This window comes from Aricia agestis, chromosome 8 (assembly GCF_905147365.1).
Source record: "Aricia agestis chromosome 8, ilAriAges1.1, whole genome shotgun sequence".
In the NCBI taxonomy this organism is placed as follows: domain Eukaryota; kingdom Metazoa; phylum Arthropoda; class Insecta; order Lepidoptera; family Lycaenidae; genus Aricia; species Aricia agestis.
The window spans coordinates 16,084,787-16,110,800 of NC_056413.1; the positions used below are offsets into that span (position 1 = coordinate 16,084,787).

Consider the following 26,014-nt stretch of genomic DNA (forward strand, 5'->3'; position numbering starts at 1 on the left):
CATATGACATCCAAGGACTGCCACCATTTGGGGGTCAACAAGTGGTTGCTGCAATTTTGTATCTTACAGATAAAAGAATAGAGCTTAAAGTTGCGGAGATGGTAGCGTGTTCGGTTATGGACCACATGTCAATCGTGACCTAGACATTTAAACCTTGTGAGAGCAATGACAGTATTCACTTGGTCTCGCAGATTTATTACACGCTGATTATATCCGGGTTGTTGTTCTGCAGTTTTATAAATCCAAGCTCAAGATGAATGCAAAAAAATATTTTTATTTTCCTTTTCCTCACTAGTTATCGCATTTACACGATCTTCAAAGGTTCTTTCACCTCTTTCTATAAAAGGTTAGTAGATATTAATAAACTTTATTACATCGCAAATTGTAGATACTGTCTTTGTGTTTTATTTTGCGGTAACATCTGCATATGAGACGTTGACGCCTTGTGGTTTAATGTGGTCTTCGGTTATTAAGCTTTAAGTTACCACAAGGGTTAATTTATTACTCATAATTTTTAAACCAGGTACCAGACCGTGAAATTACAAATTCTTTTGAAACGTAATATTTTCTCCATTTTAGAATCACGCATAAGCTTAATTTAATGCTCCTCAATATTACTCTTTCAAAAGATCTAATCTTAAAGTTAAATGTCAAATCAGTGCACATACCATCAGTGTACCTGAGTCCTGACTTCGTTGGAACTGCTCAAAAAAGTACGCAAAAAAACCGAGATACATATCTCTGGCCACACGCAACGTTCATTACTGCAACTATGTTGTGGCAATGAACACTTAAAAGACAACTAAAGTCACTTACTTACACACCCATCTGCACCCTGTACCTGCAAACCAGTAGGATTATGGGCGCATTTTCGAGAGCATTGGCTCTTTTCAAAACCAGAAATTGGAACAAAGAAACGGATATTATAAAAAGATTAGCCCAACATTTTAATATGTTGAAAATTACACAAAGTACAAACTATAAGATAATTAAATAATAGGCACGATACGCAAACCTAATACGGCTTCTCTATATATTTCCACGATGACCAAGCACCAACTACCGAACGAACCTATAGAAGAGCATATTCGTCTAAACAGCTCACAATCATAGTTGAAATCATGGTAATTTTGGTCCAACGTGGCAAGGAACACCACAAAACATTGCAAGTAAACTCATTCCATGTTAATTATAAGATTCACGCCCTATAAATGGAAATATTTCGCAACGCAAGAATTCCAGCTGAGAAACTTTAAACGTGGGTTGTGCTTCTTTTGGTTACACTCCGTAATATGTTTATGACAGATTTCTATCTCAATGTAATTTAAAATGTTGCGAAATTAATTGAGATGTTAAATGCGAAGCTTTATAAGGCATGGAACGATTTAAACGGCATATTACAAGAAACGATTCACATAATATATACAAGACAAAATTCTTTCGGATAAACGTAAGGCGTACTAAAATCCTTTTTGAATTTGTATTTTTTTCTTTAAACCACAATCTTAGTATTATTATGAGCAATACTATAAATTAATATCAAAAAGATTGGCTACTTACAATTCTTTGCTCAGTATAGTCTGTTAACATCTTTTACTTTTCGAGACCCAGGAAAAAACAAAAATGCAAAAGCAATCAACCTGCGACAGATGCCATAAAATTAAGTAAAGCGCTTAATACTTTCATCCGCTAAGTACAGATTGGAAGTCCTGCCCAGAAGCCAAATTATCAGGTAGTCGAGAAAAACACGAAAGTAATCAAGGCTTAATTCAACTAGATGTAATAAAATTTTACGATCCAAAATTAGATGGCGCGGAAATCGTACTTTTTACACCTGACCTCAGGGACTGGTCGTTGAACTGAAGTGTTGAAGCTAAAAAATGCTCAAAATGGTTAGTATTGATGACAGCATCACGTAGTCGATTCTTCTCGGTTGGCCGGTAAAAAATTTTTGGCCATTCACAGAGAGCGCCGTGAAATATCCAAGTTATTCCTACTGAGATAATTCTTTGTAACGTTTGTCGAAACGAGTTTTGAATTGTGAAATAGCACAATTTGCTAGGCTTGAGCAAAGCCGTTATATTATTTCGTTCTGTACGACAAACAACCGTGGTCCGTGGCTTACTCGTGTTCTTAAATGACTGAACGCATTAAAATATAATTAACTAGTACAATCAATAATCATATTATTCTTATTGTTACTTCCTATTTTCAAAGGAAGTATTAAATAAGTTTATGCTTCATTACATAGTCCATTGCTGATAATTCACAATTATTAATTGAAAATAATACATATTATTATCCTACTTAAGTTAATCAAAAAATTTAATTTCTTAGTATCTTTCAACACATTTAAAACTCATTTACAAAGTTTATGCAGGTCTTATCAGTAATAGCCTGTTTAAGTAAATACCTAGCTTTGTCATGTTACATTCTTGCCGATCTAGAATGTTTCTTTTGTCTATATAGTTTAAGAATTCCTAAATTATATTACCCAAGAAATACCTTTCCGTAAATCGAAGAGAGAGATATGTATATATAAATAAATAACGTCATAATAATATAACGTTTTAAATTCTTTATTTTTTCTACTTACGAAGAAATAAACCATCATTCAAAACATATCCGAGTAATAAGGTAATTGATATAAATTGACTCGTATTCCGACATTAAATATCAGGTATACGATTTCGATCACGTTCTCAATTCCTTCCCGTTGAATTCTGTGATTTATTTGCTGGACTACTGGACCGTTAGTGTATTCATCATCATCACTAGCAAGTTTAAATGAGAGGTTATCTCTTCAATAGCGTTATTGATTGTTTAAATGAATTTTTTTGAGAAAAATCCACGAAAATGGGATTTGACATAACTGATGAAATGTAAAAAAAACTTGCCACCTCTTTCGATGCTTGCGTTCACGTTATAAGTTATAACTTATATCAATCCTTCCTAACTCCTAAGCTTATCGTCTTTTTAAACAGACCCAAACAGTGACGACTTGCTACGCCTAAAAACATATCAACTGTTATTACGAAATCTTTCATAAAAACATCTATTCAGCATCTTCTAATTGGTTTTCACCAATTATTTATATTCATTGCGTGTCTCAATGACATCAGAGGATGCGTGCTGTTCCATTTGATTGACCAGCCATGGTTGAGCTGCCAAGCCAACCTTTCTCGATGTGTCAGGTTCTTCTGACCTCAAGCCTGGAATCTAATATATCGTTACAAGGATAGAATTTAAGTGCTTCCGTCCTGTAACGTAATATGTATGTGTTTTTCTATTGTAGAAATTAAAATATCAGATGACTTGGCAAATAATAATGATGCCAGCTACAGTAAAGGGGTATGGTATGGACTATGGTGGTAGGAAAAGAGATGAAGTATGGTTGCAAAGCTAGTCGGATTTCTTGTATTGACCCTTTAAACATGCTATTGTTGCGTTTTTATGGTACGGAATAAAAGTGAGAAAGAATTTGTACGCGTGTATATGAATATCTACGAGCAATTCTCCCACTTGGAAACAAACTAGGGGAAGTTCCCAGGAAAATCACTCGAAAAAACCAAAACCACCGTGAAGCTAATTAGTAATTACAATTACAGTCGATCTAGCGAAATAGATTTGAAAGTAGATGTAAATTAATATCCTACACACGTAATCGAAACCACCAAGACATGACCAGTCGGTCAATAAGTCCGCACATTTCCTGCGATTATGCTGGGGCTATACTAGTGCGTCAACGTCCGTGTACGACGTTCGAGCGAGGCCTTACGGCGGTGCGTTGCGTTGACGAAAAACGCATCGTATTCGACGACGTATTTTGGAACAGTGTGCCCTCGCTCGTCGTCGAATATATCGCTACAATACTTATGTGTCACTCTGTAGTCTGTAGATGCACGCCTTCTTTCCTACAATATCTAGTGGCACTTGGATGATTTCAACATGATAGTGTGGTTAAGAAGCACCTATCCCTTAAAAGACGTACCGTTAGTTGGAAGTTTACTCTTTCACTCACTTTACAAAATGGCAGTTGATTTTGTACCAATCAACCATGTAGAGTTGTATAGAATCCTTAAATACAAACAGTCTCTTTCTATCAGAATAACTGCTGTCCATCAGCACGCAAATCGAAGAAGCCTTGGAAAGTATGACTTTAATTGAAGATTTGAACTCCTTACTAGATTAATTGCGTTAGAGAAGAGTTGTGAATGGCTACTAAACGACTTCTAACGTTAGTATGGCCGCAGTACTAATAGATTCTGTATTTCATGCACTGTCGCTCCTTCCTGATGGAAGTGCGATATTTATACTGACGATTAATTACCAACCATCCAGTTGCTCGTCTGCTATCGCTTGGGGTCGGAAGTGATAAGGGTGTTTCATATTGTGTAGGCGGAATACTGTGATTGGAGGGTTCATTCGTGAATTTTGATACTTCTTTACGCCTGCAAAGTTTTGCCTCTGACTTTTACGTGACATCAGGATCTTTGGCGTAAAAACTCTGAGGTAATAAGAACTGTTAATAATGTGACTACACTATGTTTATCTCTATAGTCTATATCAATGACAAAGGCAGGCTCTGGTTCAAAGGCTGTGAAGCCGATAGAAAGGGAGCTACTACAAGTTCCCCACGCCAGTATAATTCTACATTCTTCAATAAACATGGCTGTGTGCAGCTCTCAGCTTCAAACAATTGTGTATTAGCTTCAGCAAACTATTGTGTATACTTCTTTTAGGTTGAGGTAAGCATATATAAATCTTTAATCTCGTATAATTTCTCTGAAACTCAATTTTATTTCTACCAATATCTCTACAATCTCGATTTAAAATTCCTTCTAGAATCTCCACAATAATTGCTTCAAGAAAAGCGAAATGACGAGAAAAAGATCGCGATTTTAATTGGTGTCGTAACAATGTTTCTCACATTGTTACTTTCCTTTTGTTGTTCGAAGGACGTGGCCCGTTTGTGTGACTTAACGTTACACTATATTGGTAATGTTACCTTGTTATTATGTATCAGATGATATGCGTCATAAGATTTAGGTCCACACTCCACTTGTTTGGACCAGTCTGGGTTTATTCAGTTAAATATCTTGTCACTCTCGTTTCTCGTATTCACGAAAGGGAAGGCATGACATTTTGACAAACGATTAGCTACAACTAACCTAGACATAGCATGGGTTTCGTTGTTTTTTTTTTCACATAAATAAATTCTATTGCGCCATTTGCTCCCGAATCATGCCTCCGCCGAAAGTTTCCAATGGGAAATTGTCAAATTCAGTCGAATTCAAGCCTTTTCGCATAAAAAGAGCTCCTGAAGTGGGGCAAAATTGTAATAGCAAAACATACTGACGTGAATGTATGTTTACCTGCGCTATCGAATACGTCACAAGGTTGAAGAAACGGTTCGAAATATTTGTACAAGATTCGATACGCCCTACCTTATCAGGTCATCCATATGTTTATATCTTGATAGCTTCGAGTGTGTTTCGAAATTCTCTTACGTGTGGAATTTAGGAGGTTTGGGATATTTGTGTTTATCAGTTGGCATCTTTGTTATCAGTAATCGAGATTGTTTGTCGTTCCGATTTATTGAGATGTTGAAATGTTTTGTCTGTTATTTTACATGTCATACTATTTCGTTTTACACAATTTCTAGTGGCTTGTACACAAGACGTCTTCTCAGCTCTATTCCTATGTTTTCCATTCTATTTTACTTAATAATGCTTTTAATTACTTTGTCTTATATAAAAACTTGTCTTCTTTCAAAGATACTTTTGCCATATTCTTAGTTTTGAAATCTTTGGTAGCAACGGTTTTAGTAGTAACCCCCTAAGGTGCTAAGCGTGCATTGCGCATACATATTTCAACAGGTAACAATAGGTAGAACAATATATCGCTATCTTGCAAATTGCGTATCGCCTAATGGTGATCGCTTATCTAAATTGAGTCCTTCATAATACTTGACGCCATTTCACCTTGATTTTTATCATTATCGCTACAGGCTACATGGCCATTATACATGCAAAAGAAACTGACGGACTTGAGGGTATAGGACATTGGTACCTTTTTTACCGATTTCCTTTGTCCATATTCTGTCACCTTGGCTATTTAATATTTTACCGTACTTCGTAGTTCGTAGAGATTCTCTTCTATGCTGACTGACCAGCCGTCTAACCAGCCGCTAAGGCTTAAACCAGTGAACGTATAGAATGTATCTTAATTTTTATATTTGCAAAACATGCAAATATAAAAATTAAGCCAGTGATCAAGGATATTTTTTAAAAATCTGCTGTCAAAAATTGCCATCAGACCTATACCTACGAAATGTAGAGCAAACAAATAATTATAATATTTTTTATCCAATGCCTAAATGTGTCAGAAAACAATTTGCAAGGCAAATATTCCAGTAATTTTAACGCACAAAAAATATTATTGGGTGACCGATTAGGTAGATACCAAAAAAACCCAATATGGGTAAAACCTTTCTGGCAAAAAAGGGCCATAAATTGTCAAAGATAAAGATAATTGGACACAATAGATACTGTTAGGGGTTACCTTACAAGGCGAAGATAAAGTAAATGGGGTTTTACAATAAAAAAGTGTCAAGTAATAAAAATACCCGGGTTCAGGTAGGAACTAATATTTCAACTTTTTGTTTTTCAACATAGTTTTCTAACATCTATCTTGTCTAATAACTTCCGCAAAAAATCACCTCATTTTTGCAACTGAAAAAATATTTGCGGTAGGCCGACATGGCCCATCTTGATACTTGGTTTATTAACCTTTATTAATTGATACGAAACGTTATCCGCAAGTTGTTATACTTTACCTTTTTTGGGATATAAAGTATAAACTAGCGTAAAGAAGTTAAACAGACAGACACCTCTTTTTAACACGCTTTTATTAGCTTGGGCTGTAATATTATGACGTATGTAACGGAATCTTTGAGCACAAATTTTATTTTTTTACCTATCATAATAAAATGAGCGTGTTTTTTTTTTTGTTCGAGTGTTGATTACTTTTCACTTTCGTGGTATTAACTCGGAAGACTAACAACACAATGCTTGTTTGTTCCAGGCGATTGTACAGCTGTAGTGGTGATGCACCTGCACCTGGAGGTGACGTGACGGCATGAGGATGAAGTTCTCCACCGGCTCCAGCTCCAGCAGCCTCGCCAGCGACACGCTGTCGAGGAAGTCCACGCTGTGCATCTACGCTGACGTGGAACCGCCGCCGCCGATGGAGAGAGTGAGTTTTATTTTATTGCAACAAGTAAGTGCTGTAGAGTATTATTTATCCAAATTCTTAAAATACTAAAATACTTAGAGCTAAGCATAAAAATACTTAGTAGAGGGAGAAAAAATATATTTTTCTATAAAAAATCTTTACAGCACTTATCTCTACCGCTATACTATTAACAGCACCAAATCACTGAAAGAATAATTATTATTTTACTGGTCAATAACGCTTTAGTATACTGTATAATATTGTGTACTTGCCAAATACAAACTCATATACTCAACTGTAAAACAGGAAAGCGGATAGAGAAAGAAACATAATGTTTCGTATTAGACTATTTTAGCGGTAATAAAATGTGTAATTTGAGTAAAACATTTCCTGAAACCTCGTATACAATGTCTGGGAATATGAGTAAGGTGCTAACTCTTATTGTGTAATATTTAGTTGTTATATTAGGATGACTTAACACGACACTATCACTTAGCATACCCATGTTAGAATATTTCGGATTTTACTACGTTTTGCTTATATTGTGGCTACAAACTCATTGTACACCAAATGTAGTAATTACCACGACATAATCCAAATGTAGTATTTCAATTGAAAATGCTCCTATAACTAGGTCAGGTTGGGAGGTTTAGGTAATATCTGTTATGTAATGAAAATATCGGTACTACTTAATTTTACCCGCGTTAGTTGGTGTTCTATTTTGCATTTTGTACGTCTTAAACTTTAAAAATTAAAACCAACAAACTGCATAACAGTATGTTGGCAATATTTGTTGGTTACATTAATTAAATTATTTTAATTTAATTAATGTAACCAACATTGATGTCATGAGTTTAGTAAGTCAGATTGATATTACATTTTAAACGATGAGCTAAAATGTAAAAACTTTCATTCTCACAATCCGTATTAATGGGACGGAGAAATCAAGTGTCGCTTGCGCAGCTCAGGAATGCAGCTAATGTATAGTATCCTCAACGTAATATAGATATAGTATGCTGTATGACATACAGGAAAGACGTAGAGCTAGACTTTTTACGAAACATAACCCATAAGAAAAACTTACGTAATTGTATGTTTAATCACATATACATTTAAATATTTACCTAACCATATAATAGAAGATGCTACTTAAATGTCACTTACAAAAATCTAATCTTTTGTACTTATATTTTAAGATACTTACAATTTACATACTTCTAAATGAGAATAAATGCATGTCAAAGTGTACTTTATACTCGATTATATTTTTTAGATTTTATTATTTGGGCAAGTCGTCAAATATTTAATTGTCAGATTAAAACCCTAGAATTACGTAAGACTAAATCTTTACCTGTCAACCTTCACTTTTATATTTTGATAGTATTACCTGTCGTCTAAATGGTAACGGAAATCCTTTTGCAATTACGCAAAATACTGTTTTGACTAAAATGCAATTAAAGTAAATGAAAGTAAGAAACAAAACATCCTATTTATTTATGGTGAGAAGTTGAGCATCAAAAGTTTTGTAAACTAAAGGTGATGATTATTTTGATCTTTATTTTATAAAGATCAAAATGATAACATACATAAATTACTAAAATATTTTATAATATTTATATTATTTAAAAAAAAGTTAATAAAAAATTTGAATTGTGTAATTCTTAGAACGCAATAAAATTGTTGAAGCAGCTGTTAGTCTGTAAACTGTATCACTTATTACGACTAAAGTATACACAAACGTACTTCAAATTATGAAATGTAATCGAATAGCATTTGTAGATGCTAAATATTACTAATTAGCATACAATTGAGGAGATCCACCTGTCAATACTCAATACATACGACAGCAGAACCAAACTTGATTTTATATGACTGCAATGTAATAATTTTAAAATGATTTATCTGAGTTTTGAGTACATTAATATATTTTAATAAACAATAAGAACTTTTGGATTGTTTGATGGTTTTACTTAAAGTATCAAACTTGTCAACTGCCCAGTTCGCACTATAGTGCCACGGATAAGAACCATAATAATTTTATTATTAGTATAAAACCCAAATCAAAATTTCTGCTTCTTTTACTCACAACGACTGCATCGAAAGATCGGGATGGAAGATCTTAGTATACCAATAAAATCATTAACTTTCATCTCAATAAAATGAAAATGATTTCATGTTTAATGACACGGAGACCTAGAATCCATCATGAAGCCATAATCTAGAATACACAGTAATTATCCCACGCACAGATTTCGCTTTCATGTTGTACTTTCGTTTTCGAATTATATGATTTTCGTTCATTTATCAATCAATGATAATAATGTAGGTTTCGAGTATTAATATTCTAGATATTACAATTTTATTTGACGGAAGATGATTGCATTTTGAACCAATGATATTCTATGTTACTAACGTAACTAGACATTGTTTTGAACTGCAAAATTGCTAAGTGAAAAAGAAAATGTCAATTTATAAAACCTACCAAACTTACTAAGAAAATTGTTTTTACAGCGAATAAGTAAACTACATAGGTAATAAATAGACCATGCTTGTCTTTGTCTTATATATTGTAAAATTCACATGATAGACAAAGACAAGGACAGTACATCATAATAATTATTTATCAACTAGATGACGCCCGCAAGTGTGCCCGCAACTCTGTTACGCCAAAATTCAATTACGTCGCGGGGACCGTACATTTTTCCGGGATAATAAGTGTTAGGTCCTTTCTCGGGACTCAAAGTGTCTCCACACCAAATTCCAGCAAAATCGGTTCAGCGGTTCGGGCGTGAAGCGGAAACAGACAGACACACTTTCGCATTTATAATATTAGTAAGTATGGATAGGGTTAGCCTAGAATTCTGCTGTCATGACCTTGAAAATCTAGTCAAGGTACAAAATGCGGGCACCAAGAATCTAGAATCTAGAATAAAAACAATCCTTCAGCTTTACCCAGTGCCCTTAAAGTGCGTCCGGGTTGAGAGAAAGTACAGGGCTCTTGCGACATGATGTTATGTCCATCCACTTGATGGCTTGTAAAGTCCTTAAGCCTGTTATATAAATATCTGAATAAACGTCTTAAGAGGATACACAAGGGGCGAGAGAAATTGAAAATAGGTATTTGAAAATGTATTGCTGTCTCACCAATCTCAAGTCTCCCATCGCAGAACGCGATAGAGACAACACGACAAAAGTTCTAATAAAAGAACAGAAAATCTTCGATTCGTTGTCCGCTGATTCCTCCTCCAAGACTTAACCGATTTAAGTACTTTTTTCATTAAGAATTAAAGCAAGGTTTGAGCTGTGTTCCTATGTTTTATTTTATTTTTTGTATATTTTAGCCAGTTTTGTTTTCTGGATGTTTGAACACAGAGGAAAATCTGGCCATTTTTTTGGGTTTTAAGACGTTCTTATCTTTTTTAATAATAAAATTATGAAAAAAAAGAAAACATAGGGACATGCTAATAGTAGCCATAAATATTCAGGAAAAAAATCATAACTCTGCCGGCATTATCCAGGGAGCAAACAGGGGACAACGTTTGTATGGAAAATCGGCGGTGTGGTATCCTCTAAGGCCTACTTGCGCCAGACTGGGTTAACACGCTTAACTCTGAGTTAAATTGTACTTCGAATTTAAATTGACATCATATCTTGCACCACCAAGAGTTAGGAGTTAACCTCGAGTTAATTTTTTAAATGTTTAACCCACCGATGTCGGAGGGTTAAATCAACTAACTCTGGGTTAGTAATATCAAAATTCAAAACTGAGATTTTTCGGTTATGACTTATGTAGTTTGTTGTGTTCATTAATGGCTACCGGTTTTATTTTGTGTTTAACCATGATAAATGATCAGTGGTTGTTATCTGATGATGATGAAGAAATTATCGAATACATTAGTTCGGACTCGTATTACAGAAGGATTGTAGAACAGACTGATCTGTTTAGGGTCCCGTATTTACTCACAAAGAGACAAAGATTTCCATTGAAGATTTCGCCTAGAAAAAGAAACTGTTCTCTTTTTATTAAATAAAATTGAAAATAATTGCAATATACAAATGAGCATAAAAAGTAAGTCCCTACCAAAGTTTAATAATAATAAATATTGGATTAGTGCGTCTTTAGTGAACTCCTTCATAAATATTTAGGTAGACAAGATAAACATTGGACACAAGTGTTTCTTCCCAATTTTTATCATTTTCCGCTTAATTTATTTGCACAAAATATCACAATTCACAACACAATGCGACATATAACCACGTGTCATTTCAAATCTGACATAAGGAGATAGCCTTATTTAAAGTACTGTGGAGCGAGAGAGAGCAGTACACTTAAATTATTCAGCATTCGCTCTATCATATTTGGCTGGATGTAAAAAGAATGAATGAACATGACATAAGCCCGGGTTAGTTGACTCTGGGATAAATTCTTCTAGTGCAAAATGCAATATGTAGCATGAGTTAAAAATTAAAAACGTTAACACTGAGTTAGTAAACCCCGGGTTATTGATTTAACTCAAAATTTTGGCGCAAGTGGGCCTTAAAAGAGCAAAAAACAAAAAAAAAGTTTTTTTTTAATATTTGGACATCGGAAATGCGAAACTAAGTTACTTAATTTTATAGTTTTTAATTTCCGAGATTATTATTAAGTAGTGTTTAAAACGTTAAAAGGTGACGAATATTGCGGATATGAATTTCAAAGTTTAAACTTTAAACAAGTATCAAAACCATTAAGGCGCGCTATAAAAGCGTCAATAACCATTATATTTGCCATATAAAGATAAAGCATTCGTTATCGTCATAATATATTCTCTACGTAAATGTAAGGTTCTGAGATTTTACATTCAATAGTTGCGGTGACAAATGATAATGTATTCGATATTGTATCGTATGTGTAAAACAATCGTAGTTAAGAGCACAATTTTAAGAGCTCACCTGACTCTAAAAATCAAACATCGTCCTTCTCTCTTCACACTCACGCCCGTCTTTCATATGCCAGGTGATAAAGGACGGCGCGGAAAGACGAACTATAATGATTATGAAAAAAGTGTTTTGAGCAAATTTAGGTTTTATCAATACCTTTTTAGATATTAAAAAATATTAAAGAAAAGACAGCAAACTTCGAAGATCCAAGCAAAAATGTGTCTAAAACAAGGTTTTTTGTAAAAACAAAACTATCGAGCATTTTTTGAGTAATCGTGTTTTCGTCTTGAGCATTTAATCTTTATGAACTGAAGTTACTAGTGTCAAAAAAAGTTCTCTAGACCTTACAGATTTTGAGATCTAGGTCAATGTATGTAGTCAAGTTAGGGTCATATGGGCTCTTAAATTGATAACATTGATTTGAAAGAGAAACATATTATGTGGATTGTGGACGTATGCTTGTAGCAGTGCAGTGTCTAAATTATAATATAACTAGCTGTCCCAGAAAACGTTGTTTTGCCATATTATTTCATTGAAGTTACTAAATAAGTACGTCACCATGGCAACGTCCATCGCTATCCCGTCGCCCAAACAATGGACGCCGTCAGTCTCGAGCTGTGATAATTTACTATTATTTATTCAACAAATGTACTTATCAATATAAAAAGTAGCCAGAAGCCGCTTTATTCTCAGACCCACTGAATATGCATATAAGATTTGGTGAAAATCAGTAAAGCCGTTTCGGAGGAGCATGGTAACTAACATTGTGACACGAGAATTTTATATAAAAGAAGAAGAAGATAAGATGTAGCCGTTCTTCTGTCCTTAAAAGTTTTACTGTGTAATGAAAAGAAAGGTTCTAGTACTTATTTATTTGCTGTATAATGTACTCTACGATGCTTTAACAGTTAACTTATTTAATATATTAGACACTACTTATCTTCCAAGAAAACATGAATTGCAATGCATACCATGTTTTATCAGATGTACCTATTAGCAGTAAGTTACGGTGAAAATGAAAATAACAGCGGTAGTGCCAATTAGTGCTAACGAATTGGGCTGTTAATAGTTACACTAACGACGGTTATATTTAACTAGGATTCGTGGGAGCCGGTTGAATAAATACTAGAGGGCAACCTGCATTAATAAGCTGGTTAGAGGTATTAATTTTTTTTTTTATGAAAGAAGGGGGCAAACGAGCAAATGGGTCACCTGATGAAAAGCAACTTCCGTCGCCCATGGACACTCGCAGCATCAGAAGAGCTGCAGGTGCGTTGCCGGCCTTTTAAGAGGGAATAGGGTAATAGGGTAGGGAAGGGAAGGGAAGGGAATAGGGGAGGATAGGGAAGGGAATTGGGCCTCCGGTAAACTCACTCACTCGGCGAAACACAGCGCAAGCGCTGTTTCACGCCGGTTTTCTGTGAGAGCGTGGTATTTCTCCGGTCGAGCCGGCCCATTCGTGCCGAAGCATGGCTCTCCCACGTATGAGGTATTAAATTGGGAAGGCTTACAGTCCCAATTCTTTGAAGATGATCTGGGCCCAATTTTCATTCCTGGAAGGTCACTTTGAGCAATTTCACGCGTAAGAGAGTGACATTCATGGTATGAGAATCTGGATCCTGTTGAGTTACAACTTACAACAACTTATGCTACAATTTTTCTTATGGCGGCTCTCGACATAGGCGAACGCGTTGGCCAACGCGTCTGCAGACGCGTTGGCCCAATGTGTAGAACGGGCGTTCGCGCGTTGGCCAACGTCTAAATACCTACGGCCAACGCGCGAACGCCCGTTCTACACATTGGGCCAACGCGTCTGCAGACGCGTTGGCCAACGCGTTCGCCTATGTCGAGAGCCGCCATTACATAAAGCCTTCATAAAGTGTTCTAACATCACTACTTCATATCATATTCTTTGAATCGGCCGTAAAGTTTTCACACGAAAATTGTGTAACAATAATAGTCACAAATCACAATATTAATCATTATACAACTTAATTGGTTGGGTAATTAAATCTATTGAAGCTAATTAACTTATTGCATGGGAATATTTATTTAACTGTGTTTAACGGCAGTTACGGATTAATGTAATGGATGATTATTGCACGGTTTCTGAGGTTTTTTGACTGAATTTTATTTAATCCAGGGGTTCCCAAACTTATTTTGTCTACTGCCCACTTTGAAAACAAATTATGTTTTAGCGCCCCCATTTTTTCAATTTAAAATGCATCCAGATGACATAAATCACCCGCTAAGCCTCTGCACAACGCCCCCATTTTTTTTGGGTCCCAGTCCCCAGACCTTCAGCGCCCACTAGGGGGCGTTATCGCCCATTATGGGAAAGACTGATCTAATCAACCGCTTTTCATTGGCGTTAAAATAATCAACCAACAACGCTGTTGTTGACACTTGACTAGATATTCGCATAATGCGAAAACTACATCTATTACGCTTGAACTGCTGAAACGAATTAGATAATATGACAGTGGGGCCCAGGATAGGACATATTGTGTCCTACGATGTAACTTTTATGGTGACAAAATTTACGATTGAGATACACGCGAATTTCTGCGCGAACTTTGCGGGGAACGACTAGTACCATTTGTCACAGCATTTGCAGAGTTTATGGCTTGCAGATTTTTTACTCGCGAGTTTCTCTAACAGATGTTTTTTGTTACCTATTGTCCAAACCTTAAGCAATTACTCCACTTCTAGAGAAACTGGGGTCGACAGGGTTAGGAGTTTCAGCCAAGACTCGAGACTCAAGAGTCAAGACCCAAGGTGAACTGGTGATAAACGAATTATGCAAATGTCTGTTTCCTTCACAAAATCGATTTTATAGCGACATAATATAAGTTACTTAAGTCCTGTGAGTAATACGATTATTGTTGTTACGCTCATTTTTGATAACTTTGAATTGCGGTTTAACTTTGAACAATACATTATTGTATTGTTCAAAGTTAAACCGCAACTCAAAGTTACCCAAAATGACTGTAATTATTGCAATAATATTATTTGAGTGCTAAGAAGGCGTATGTAAATTGTAAACTAGAGTTTCCATCCAAAAACATAGTCAAAATACTGTTTTATAAATTACAAGAGAAAAAGCTCTACATCTATATAATACATATAAATAAAATTGGAGTGTCTGTTTGTAATATTGAAAGAACCGTTTTTTACTACATGAATATACGAATCTATATACGATAAATACACCAAAACAACATTTTTTACAATTTTTGTCTGTATGTCTGTCTGTCTGTTTGTTCCGGCTAATCTCTGAAACGGCTGGAGCTATTTTGCCGGGACTTTTTTTGGTAGGTAGCTGATGTAGTAAAGTGTAACTTAGGCTACTTTTTAACCGACTTCCAAAAAGGAGGAGGTTATACCTATTTTACTTTTTTCATATTTGTTAGCGGACTATCCATCTTTGTTATTATACTATGTTGACGCGGACGAAGTCGCGGCAACAGCTAGACATATATATAAAATGGATTTCCAAATGTGTTAGTCGCGCTGAAACTCGAAAACGGCTGAACGGATTGGGCTGATTTTAGTCTTAAAATATTCGTAGAAGTCCAGGGAAGGTTTTAAAGCGACACGAAGTTCACCGGGACAGCTAGTACATAATATATTTTATCAATACGCTGGAGAACTATTGAAAAAAATATTTTGTGGATGTAATAAAGTTACTTCGTATAACAGCTTTGAAAGCCTTGAAGAGACACGAACCAAGGTCTACAAGAAGACTCTTGTTAAACTGAAGCTGATCAAATCTTTTTTCTACAAAAGCATCGTGCAAAATTTTCTCGTGCCGTTTTTGAGGGTTTTAACAGCAGTTTATCTATACTAGCTTCCGATTTCAAATATATTTAAGTAAACGTAAACCAACAACACAAGCCCCGCGTTCCACTTGACGTTAAAAACGATCAAAACGCTCAAAACGCCTCCTATTTTGAGCGTTTTCGTCGTTTTTCGTCAAGTGGAACGCGGGATTAAAAGAAACTCCTGTTAAAAATGTCAGAAGCCGGGCATGGCTATTGATTCGTATCGCTCCGGTTTATTTTTCTCTATGGTATCGCTTCTCAAAGATCGTTTCTCTGATAGTTCCGATGTTCAACCTTTATGGTCATTTGATAATATCTATTAGCAAACAGTAAATTTAATAAACAAGTTCCAGTATATCAATACTTTCATTTCGACTCACTCTGGTATTCCTAATCCGATGTCTATCACTTTCTCCGCGTGGGTGCTTCGTCAAGCGGTCAATTGCTTGGAATGGACTGAGAGAGTCCATATAGATGATCTAACTTATATAAAGTTGGCGCCAATATCCATACTTCCATACTAATATTATAAATGCGAAAGTTTTTCTGTCTGTCTGTCTGTTACCTCTTCACGCCCAAACCGCTGAACCGATTTTGCTGAAATTTGGCAGGGAGATACTTTGAGTATCTCCATGGAAGATTCCCGCGCGATAAACGATTTTAGGCGCAACGGGTGTCATCTAGTATCTTTATAATATAAGCCTTTAATTGTCAGCCTTAAAGATATCATCTTTAAGGCTGACAATTAAAGGCTTAAAATTGGCAGGTATCATGCTAAACCTGTCAATTTTAAGGCTCTACATAGATACAGTAGAGTCAACATCTTCCAGCGACAATTCACAGTAGATTGTAACAGATTTTAGGGACATCTGTCAGATAATTTTTGTCACCCCTCTGTCACAATTCCACCCTCAAAAGTAATTTCCTTTGTCTGTCTGTCATTTTGTCTTTTCTCCCATAGAATGCTGCACCTAAGAAGGTGGGCTTCTTCTTAAAGTGAGCTTGCAATAGCAGAAATGCCTACCAGCACTCAAAACTATAAAAGCCTCATGTCTTCAGCTCTATGGTGGCCAATCCCAGTAGCAATGCCTTTTAGAACTATAAAAGCTTTTTTCAGAGATAGCACTAATTTCGAGAAAGTTGTTCTTTATTTGCTTTCCTGATTCTTCTGTCTGCGATTATTTCTTTGTTATTGTTGTTGTCTTCGAGCTAATTCATTTCATATGAGTTGACTGACGCCATTTTCCTGTCTGTATTTGTCATGTGTCTGGTTGATGTTGATTCTGGCTTCTTTGTGCAACATGACGTGTTATGTAAGTTTTTGTTTGAGCGCGCGATTTCAAACGGACATTTTCTTTTGTGTTCCATTTTTGAATTTGATTGACATTGACATTCAGCTATTCAAAATGGCCGCTTTGATTACTTTAAAAATACATACAGCTCAAATAATGTTTTCTTTGCAATTTCGTGTAATTTTAGCGTGAAGTTGAAACATAATAATTATGTGTCTGATTTTCAAATTGTTTTAAAGTAAAGACAAAAACATTTTGAAGTATGCACACCATAATATTTATTATTTTTAAATTGCAGAGGCGGATTAAGACGTGTTGCTCAGTTAGGGTTGCCCATATTCAGCTCATTTCGAGTTATTCCATCAATTTTACTACAATGTATTAGAAATAGCTTATTTTACTAGTTTTCTAACAATAAACAGTTTCACGATCTTGGCGCTCGAAGGTTGCATACAATTAACCTCGTTTGTTACCGTATCACCGATCAATACTTTTATCGAATCGATTACTCATATCGTATTCATTTCGCCCACAGATTGAGAAATAGCTTTATCACAGTTCTCGATAGATCATGAATCGATATACTATCTTGTCTTTCAATCAATTCGGTCTACATCAGTCTCATTTCTTCTGAATCCTACTAATATTATAAAGGCGAAAGTTTGTTTGGATGTATGGATGTATGGATGTATGGATGTGTGGATGTGTGGATGTATGGATGTTTGTTACTCTTTCACGCAAAAACTACTGAACGGATTTTAATGAAACTTTACAATAATATAGCTTATACATCAGAATAACACATAGGCTACAATTTTAACCGACTTTCAAAATGGGGGAGGTGTTATGTTCGTTTTCTTATATTCAACTAGTACTCCGCCGTTTGTTAACCGATTTTCAAAATTTTTCTTTTGGTATATAGGGTATCATCCCAATTTGGTATTATATTTACAAAAGTGGTGATCTGGTGAAGGATCCATAAGTAATCGAGGGGACTCCTCAAAACTTATAGGGAAACATTAGGGACTTCGGTTTCGTGAGAAGTATTCTAAGCATATGCTACCAACAAGTAAGATTTTGCACCGAGGTATACCTGGTATACAAGTTTGGGAGTATCGGCGTTGTTTTAAGAACAGAAAGCATATGCTACTATGCAAATTACATTCATCATCATCATCATCATCATCATCATCATCACACCATATTATACCATTTCATAGTCTTTTAGATCGAGACTCGAGTTTGTTAAGCGATAATTAAAAAAAATATATACCTACCTAATATTATAGGCCTGAAGAGTATGTTTGCTTGAACGCGTCAATCTCAGGAACTACAGGTCCGATTTAAAAACTTATCTCAGTGTTAGATAGATCATTTATCGAGTAAGACTATAGGCTATATTATATTATTACGCTAAGACTAATACGACCGAAGAAACTCAGGAAAATGTGGGAAAAACGGGGGAAATATTTTTTATGTATATTAATAAATATAAAATGTACGGTTTCTGTAAAATTCCTAATTTACGCGGGCGAAGCCGCGCGGGAAATCTAGTAATATAATATGTAACAGAGACTGTTATGCGCTTTGAATATCTAACTTGGAGATTACTATGCGCCGTAAAACCTTATTTCTATAAAATTTAATTTCATGAATTTAAAGTACGACCAAACACGTGTAAGTAAGATTGTAGATTGTAGGGCGTAGGTACAAAGATAGAAAACGTCACGTTGGCTTATCGTCAACGATTTTTCTGTCTACGATTTCCTTATGAAAAATATAAAATTATTGTTTTATACCAGAGTTATTTTTTTAATTTAGTTAGTTAATTAGGTAGTTAGTTACTGCTATAGTTACCAAGTGCAGCAACGACAATGTTTGGTAAGAAAACAACTTTGCTGAAGATGCCATGATAAGTTTTGTTTGACAATCGTGCTACAGACTTGTAGTAAAAGTATCAGTACTAAACCCACCTAAGCATAGAGCAGCAATTATAAAATTTCCCCATAACAAGTCTCGCGTGATCGTCCTTGGTCTGCGCGTGCGCAGCTACACGATTGTTTAGCAGCTCATTACGTCACAACTCATCTTCACAGAGCTCCGAATTCTATTGTTGCGTAGGGTTGGCACTTGAAATATGGAGCTAAAGTGCACATTATCGAGTTATCAGTAGTATAGGTCTACCTAGTTTTTATTATTCGTAGGGTCTACCAGGGTCTGATGGCAAATTTAGATGGCAGATTTTCAAAAAATGTCCTTGATCATTAGATTTTTTTTATATTTGCATGTTTCACACACATAATCAACCGCTATAATGAAAAAAAGGATCAAAAGTATGTTTTATTCCAACTACCCCGGTATTGCTAGAGTCAATTTCTTTTCTCATTTTTTGCCTTTTGACCTATAACCTAGACCATAAATCAAGATGATGAACAGCTCAAATGCATTATTGCTCTGAAAATGGCAAGCAGATTAGTTTAATATCATAGATTACAAATATTTTGTGAGCCACTCATTCACTACCCAGTATACCAGGCCCAAATATTCATAATCATAACCCATTTAAGGAGAGCAAATGGAAACCAACATATATTGGTTAGATCTACGAATAACATAATGGGTTGAGAGTTGAGACTTGGGAGCTAGTTTGGGTGATTGGTTTATTTTTGATCAGCTTTTTAAAAGGAGAGAGATTGTTAATTCGTCCGTGGTACGTTTTTGTACAAGTATGAGATGTAACTGAAATAAGTTCAACACTTTTGTGTCAACCCTACTCCCTAGTTACATTAACTTTTTCAAAAGATCAGTTTCTCTTTAAAATTTCTTTTCACAACCAAAGGTTGTTTGTCAATATTATAACCTCTGTTGTATAATTTAAAGTTCAGTAATGTATACCTTCGAAATGGTTGTTGTTGTGAGGTATTGTTGTTTGATAACTTTGTGTTGTAATCCTAATGAAGACCTTCTAAAGTAGATCACTGTACACCATCATACCCATAGCCTTATATGGCTAGTTTAATTTAGTTTGTATTAAAGTGGATCATAATTCATAACTATTTTGTAAGTTCTTACTCAATTATAATGTATATGTATATTGTATAGGCATAATATTGTAAGGTGTTTAATTTGACCCATTAAATTTTCTGATGACCCGTATAGGTTCAAAAATAATAATAAGTATGAAGTTAGAAAAAAGTTTGATCCACGTGTAAAACGATGTCTTTTAGTGTAATCAAAGGATGAAAATTGAAAGATAAATGAAACTGTTTTTTAATCATAATTTGGCTACAATAAGGCATCTAGCTAGGGTGTTCTATCGTCATATAGTTAGTACTTTTATGACACTGCTCATGGGCGTAGACAGGAGGAGTTTTGGGGGTTAACACAAACCAAAACTTGGTTGCACCTGATATTCCACCTATACGTGGGAGAGCCATGCTTCGGCACGAATGGGCCGGCTCGACCGGATAAATACCACGTTCTCACAGAAAACCGGCGTGAAACAGCGCTTGCGCTGTGTTTCGCCGAGTGAGTGAGTTTACCGGAGGACCAATCCCCTAACCCCTACCCTATTCCCTTCCCTACCCTCAACTATTCCCTTCCCCTTCCCTTCCCTACCCTCCCCTATTACCCTATTCCCTCTTAAAAGGCCGGCAACGCACTTGCAGCTCTTCTGATGCTGCGAGTGTCCATGGGCGACGGAAGTTGCTTTCCATCAGGTGACCCGTTTGCTCGTTTGCCCCCTTATTTCATAAAAAAAAAACTACTTTTTTAGTAATTTTAACCCTTAAGACGTTAGAAGACTTAAGATCGAGAACAATTAATATAAATAAATGAACTTTTCATACCATGAAGTATGAAGTAGGTGACTTCGATACGTTTCTCAGTATTGCGTCTGCGCAGATCTAGATTCGGGATTGCGTGCGATGGCGAGTTTCACGGCGATTTGCATGCGATCGTCTACGTGGCCTGATAAATACTAAACATGCATTATTTCACGCCCGAGATGAGAAGAAAGAAGGAAGTAGGGGACGCTTGGTAAACGATCTAGGTACCTTAACTTTCGTAAAATCTATACTAATATTATGAATGCGAACGCCTGTCTGTCTGTTACCTCTTCACGCCCAAATTGCTGGACAGATTTTGCCTAAAATTTGATATGAAGGTACTTGAGTCGCGGGAAAGGACATAGGATACTTTTGTTCCGGAAAAAACAGTTCCTGTGCGATAAACGGCGTGCGGGCGCGGCGTCATTGGTCCATTGAAATGTAAAATGTTACAATTTTAGGACCGAATACTGCATTTATTAAAGGACGCAATTTTATTTTGGGACATGTAGGGAGGGGGTCAATAGAAGCTTAACCTCAAATTTGTGGGTTCGCCTGTCGCCTGCACCCTTGTCCCCGGCCGGCATCTTGAACGCCACATGTCCCAAAAATAAAATTGCGTCCTCTAAAAATACAATGATAGTTTATGTGTTTTGTAGTCAAAACACAACAAAATGTATTAATTAATATACACATCAATTTTAGTTTCAAGAATGTTGCGTTAGACTAATTTAAGACTTATCAGTCTTTCCCACTTTGGATTTATTAAAATGGTAACACAATTCTACGATTTTTACAGTACCCTGTGCATGGCTAGATGGCCAGCATTTAAAGACTGTCTCATATTTACTTTACTGTGTAACGATTTCAGGGGCGTAACTACGATGACATCCGGAGGGGCTCTCTTTGACCCGGATGTTACTTAATGTTTTTTGAAGAGTAATAAAATGTTAATGTCGTGTTTAAATGATCAAATATCATCTTCAAAAGGGCAATACATTCGACCTTCAGGATTATTATTATACAATTACTAACAAATCTGATGACACAAATAGAAATAAACGCAAATATTTTAGCTATTTGTGTATTAATATTTAATACCTATCATGTTTACATTAAGGTTACCTTTTATTAGTGTACAAATAAAGTCATTAAAATGAAGTAAAAAAAAATTAAATGTCAAGGATTAGCAATCTCGATAATTGTAAGTTGGTAAACCTGTAATTAAAATACTCTTAAAGTAAATTACAGCTTATTCTTCGATTAAGCCGATGCCTTCAATTATTGATCGTATTATTCGCACATGTTTTGACAAGGTTGGATTGTTAATGATAATTTCATTTCTGTACCTAATAATTTTACTAAGCTTAGGCCAGTAATGGCTTTGAACTTAAAATTAACGATGATTGCTATTTTCTGCATTATTTAACTACACTTTGAATATTACTTCAGTTGCTTTTGCCAACTTAAGAAATGAGGAAGTTTCCCAATTCGATCGTATAATGTTTTGGTCGGGGATAACTAAGATTTAATCGGGTATTTTTTTGTTGGAAAGACGACATTACCATACAAAAGTTGGTTCCATTATTGCGAAATACTGTTTTAAGTCAGTTTTTTTAATAATTAAAAAAGTTTAAAAACAATCATCAGGGCAGGGCAGGGCAGCCTCTTGCTGAAATCACTAAACAGTTAAAATCAATCTTGCGTGTTAAAACTGGTATAGCTTTAAATAACGTGTGGCGCGTGACGCGTCCCACATACATGCTGCATTTTTACCCGTTAAACTAGTAACTAGCCAATTACATACAAAATATCCGAATAATTCGTTAATCGATTACAATTATCGATAATGTATGTTATGTTATGTATGATGTCAACACCTAATTGTATTTGAACTATTTAAGTGGATGTTTATATACTTGATTTTATGCCTGACTAGATGACGCCTGCAACTCCGTTGCGCCAAAATTGTTTGTCACGCGGAAACCGTACATTTTTTGGGAAACAAAATTATCCTATGTCCTTTCTCGGAACTCAAAGTATCTCTATGCTAAATTTCAGCAAAATCGGTTCAGCGGTTTGAGCGTGAAGAGGTAACAGACAGACAAACAGACTGACTGACAGACACACTTTCGCATCTATAATATTATTAAGTATGGACGTATGGATTAGAACATTTTTAAAAAGTACTTCTAAAGTACTTAAATTAACAGCAATGTAGAACTTAGCGTTTCGAATCTTTAGCTTGTCTATTGTAGTTATAATGTCTATTTTAGATACTGTTTCAAAAATTAACAGGTATTCTTTAAATATTAACACACCTTATAAGTTATACATAATAATATAATACCTTATACAGTAGCTATGTTACTTTCTTCAACTTATTATTAATAATTTTAACGTGTTTATTATAATTTGCGTGAAATTACACACCTAACCGTTACCACGGTGCATACAAATGCGCACCCCAAAAGAAGTGAAAACAGAACGGTATTCGTGCATATTTTAACAGCTTATGGCCATGTTAGTCACTAAAATAACACGTCTATGTAACACGCAAATGCTAATTATGTTAGGTTTTGAATTTTGGCCTCAATCCGTCGAAGTACTAAATCATGATTTTGAGGAACTATAGCAGAATAGTCAGTTTTCTGATCTCTACAGATTTGTAAGGCTGAATCTACATGTCTTATACAATTCTGATTATAGAGTTACTAATTAACGAAGATGGACATTGGAGGTAGGAAGCAATATGTAGAGTTTCTTGCTCTCCAATCCATTTTATCAATAGATACAGTGATAAAAATATAAGAGAGCTAGAGCGTGTATATTTGTCGCTTATATCTCTTTGTAGTCATTTTTAGATTATAATAAATGAATCATCAATCAAGACCAATGGTAGTCAGTTATAGTTTCTTTAGGGCTTTAAGGGCCTTTAACACAAGTTAGTAATAACTAATAACGAACGCATAGAGCACTTATCTCTATATTTACTTATTTTACCACTTGTAATAATAGAGCGGTGTGGAGTTGTGAAACACGTAGGAAATTACAAGATGCGTCGTCACGCAACAAGGATTGCGTACCAAGTAACGGATGCCTTAGATCGCCTCTTACAGACTTACGTGTGCGTATTGTAATATTTTATAACATGTACATTATGATATATTGTTACAATAAACGTAAAATAGTCCATTGTTGCTAACAGCGGTATGTCAAAATAGACGGTAAATTAAATTAAATGTGAACCCATGAGTCCTTGCTACTTTTAAATGCTATGGCGTAGTTTAGTCGCTTTTTACTATATAATTAATAAAAATAAAAAGCAAAAATATCATAAATAAAAAGTAAAAAATACCATGATGCTGACAACCCTAATATTTGGTTTGATTATATTTAATTATTTAAAGCTACCGACGTTAAGTACACCTGATGATGATTTTTATCGAAACCGGTCTTTTTTAAGTTAAATTTGTAGTAATTAATGAATAATGAATATAGTGGAAAAAGTGCAAGTAGTATTGTGTTTTATTTGTGCTTTTTACTATGTATACAATATACATAATGTAACAAAACAATGTGATAAAAAATACTTTTTCAGCGCTTACTTTTACAGTGAACCCAATACAGGGGATTCTGAATAGTGAATACACATCCTAAAGTACAATCAGTTTGTTTCGGTACCTAATAAATTGGGTAAAATAGTGTCCCTAACGCAAAAAATTTAAGAGATCGCTTAAATAAAAGATAAAAGTTATGAACATGCTAATATTCAAAGAAGTGCTAGGAATGTCAGTTACAAAAACAGTTACATTTAACGTTATGCAAAGTGGTTCAGAAATATTTTTAACTTGAGTTTAGTAAATGGTTCATTTAGTAAGCTCTGGAATCTAGATATTCCCCGTTTTCTGACTGTTGTTCAATACTTTGTTAAGAAATAAATACAAAACAAGTTAAAGTAACACTTAAGTATTAACTAATCGTCTCTATTTTAAATCCACAACACAGTTTTCGGTGAAAGTAACGTGTATTGTTTAAAAAACAGTTCTTACGTCATTTATTGTAACTTAGAACTTAGATTAATGGTGTGACTGACAATGATAAGTTGCAATGTCAGTCACGTTCCGTTTAATCTCTTGTCAACTTAACATAATCCTGTTACACATTTGTATTGCTTCGAATTTACATGGATTTAGGTTAAAAAGTTATTTACGATTCTGTAATCGATATGCCCAGTTTACTGTTGTTGTTTATTAGGATAATAACTTTTCCACTCAAACACGAATATTATAGGTCTACCAGAATCCGATGGCAATTTTTGACAGCAGATTTTTAAAAAATATCCTTGATCATTGGATAAACTTTTATATTTGCATATTTAACACACAGAATAAGCCGCTATAAGGAAAAAAAGCCCAGTGGGACACCACTGATGGGCAAAGGCCTCCCCCAAGGTCTTACATTGTGCTCAGTCCTGTGCCACCGCTGGCCAGCCTGGCTGGTATGCCCTCCCGGTATTGCTAGAGTCAATTTATTTTCTCACTTTTTGCCATCAGATTCTGTTAGACCTATAATTATTACTTAACTGTAATTTAATTAAGATTTTGACATAACTCCAATACATTATAATATGTCAAAGTCTTTGTTTAATCATCTGGATACTCTGAGTGCGGCAGTAAAACGTGTCAAAATAATTAAGTTCTATAGTTAGTGAATCACAATTTCATAACCGGAAAACCACGGATGTGAGTGTCCCCTGTTAGTGTGCGTTAACTGCGCCACTGACGTCAGCGATACGTCACATAAACCACAACTTTACCTCAGTTTATTATTAATTATTTTCCAATTTCCCTTAGCTTAATATTGTTCTATTTTAGAATTTACTTTTTGTTCATTCATGCTTCTATGTTAGTAA

At 35.1% G+C, this 26,014-nt stretch overlaps 1 protein-coding gene across 1 annotated transcript in view; it reads left to right on the plus strand.

Annotated features, from left to right (window-relative positions):
• LOC121729337 (GATA zinc finger domain-containing protein 7-like) overlaps positions 1–26,014 on the plus strand; it is a 59,185-nt gene that overhangs the window by 22,810 nt on the left and 10,361 nt on the right. Inside the window, exon 2 of the mRNA XM_042117816.1 lies at positions 7,087–7,257. Within this exon, the coding sequence (XP_041973750.1) occupies positions 7,141–7,257 (117 nt within the window). The 5' untranslated portion in view covers positions 7,087–7,140. The remainder of the gene's footprint in view (positions 1–7,086; positions 7,258–26,014) is intronic.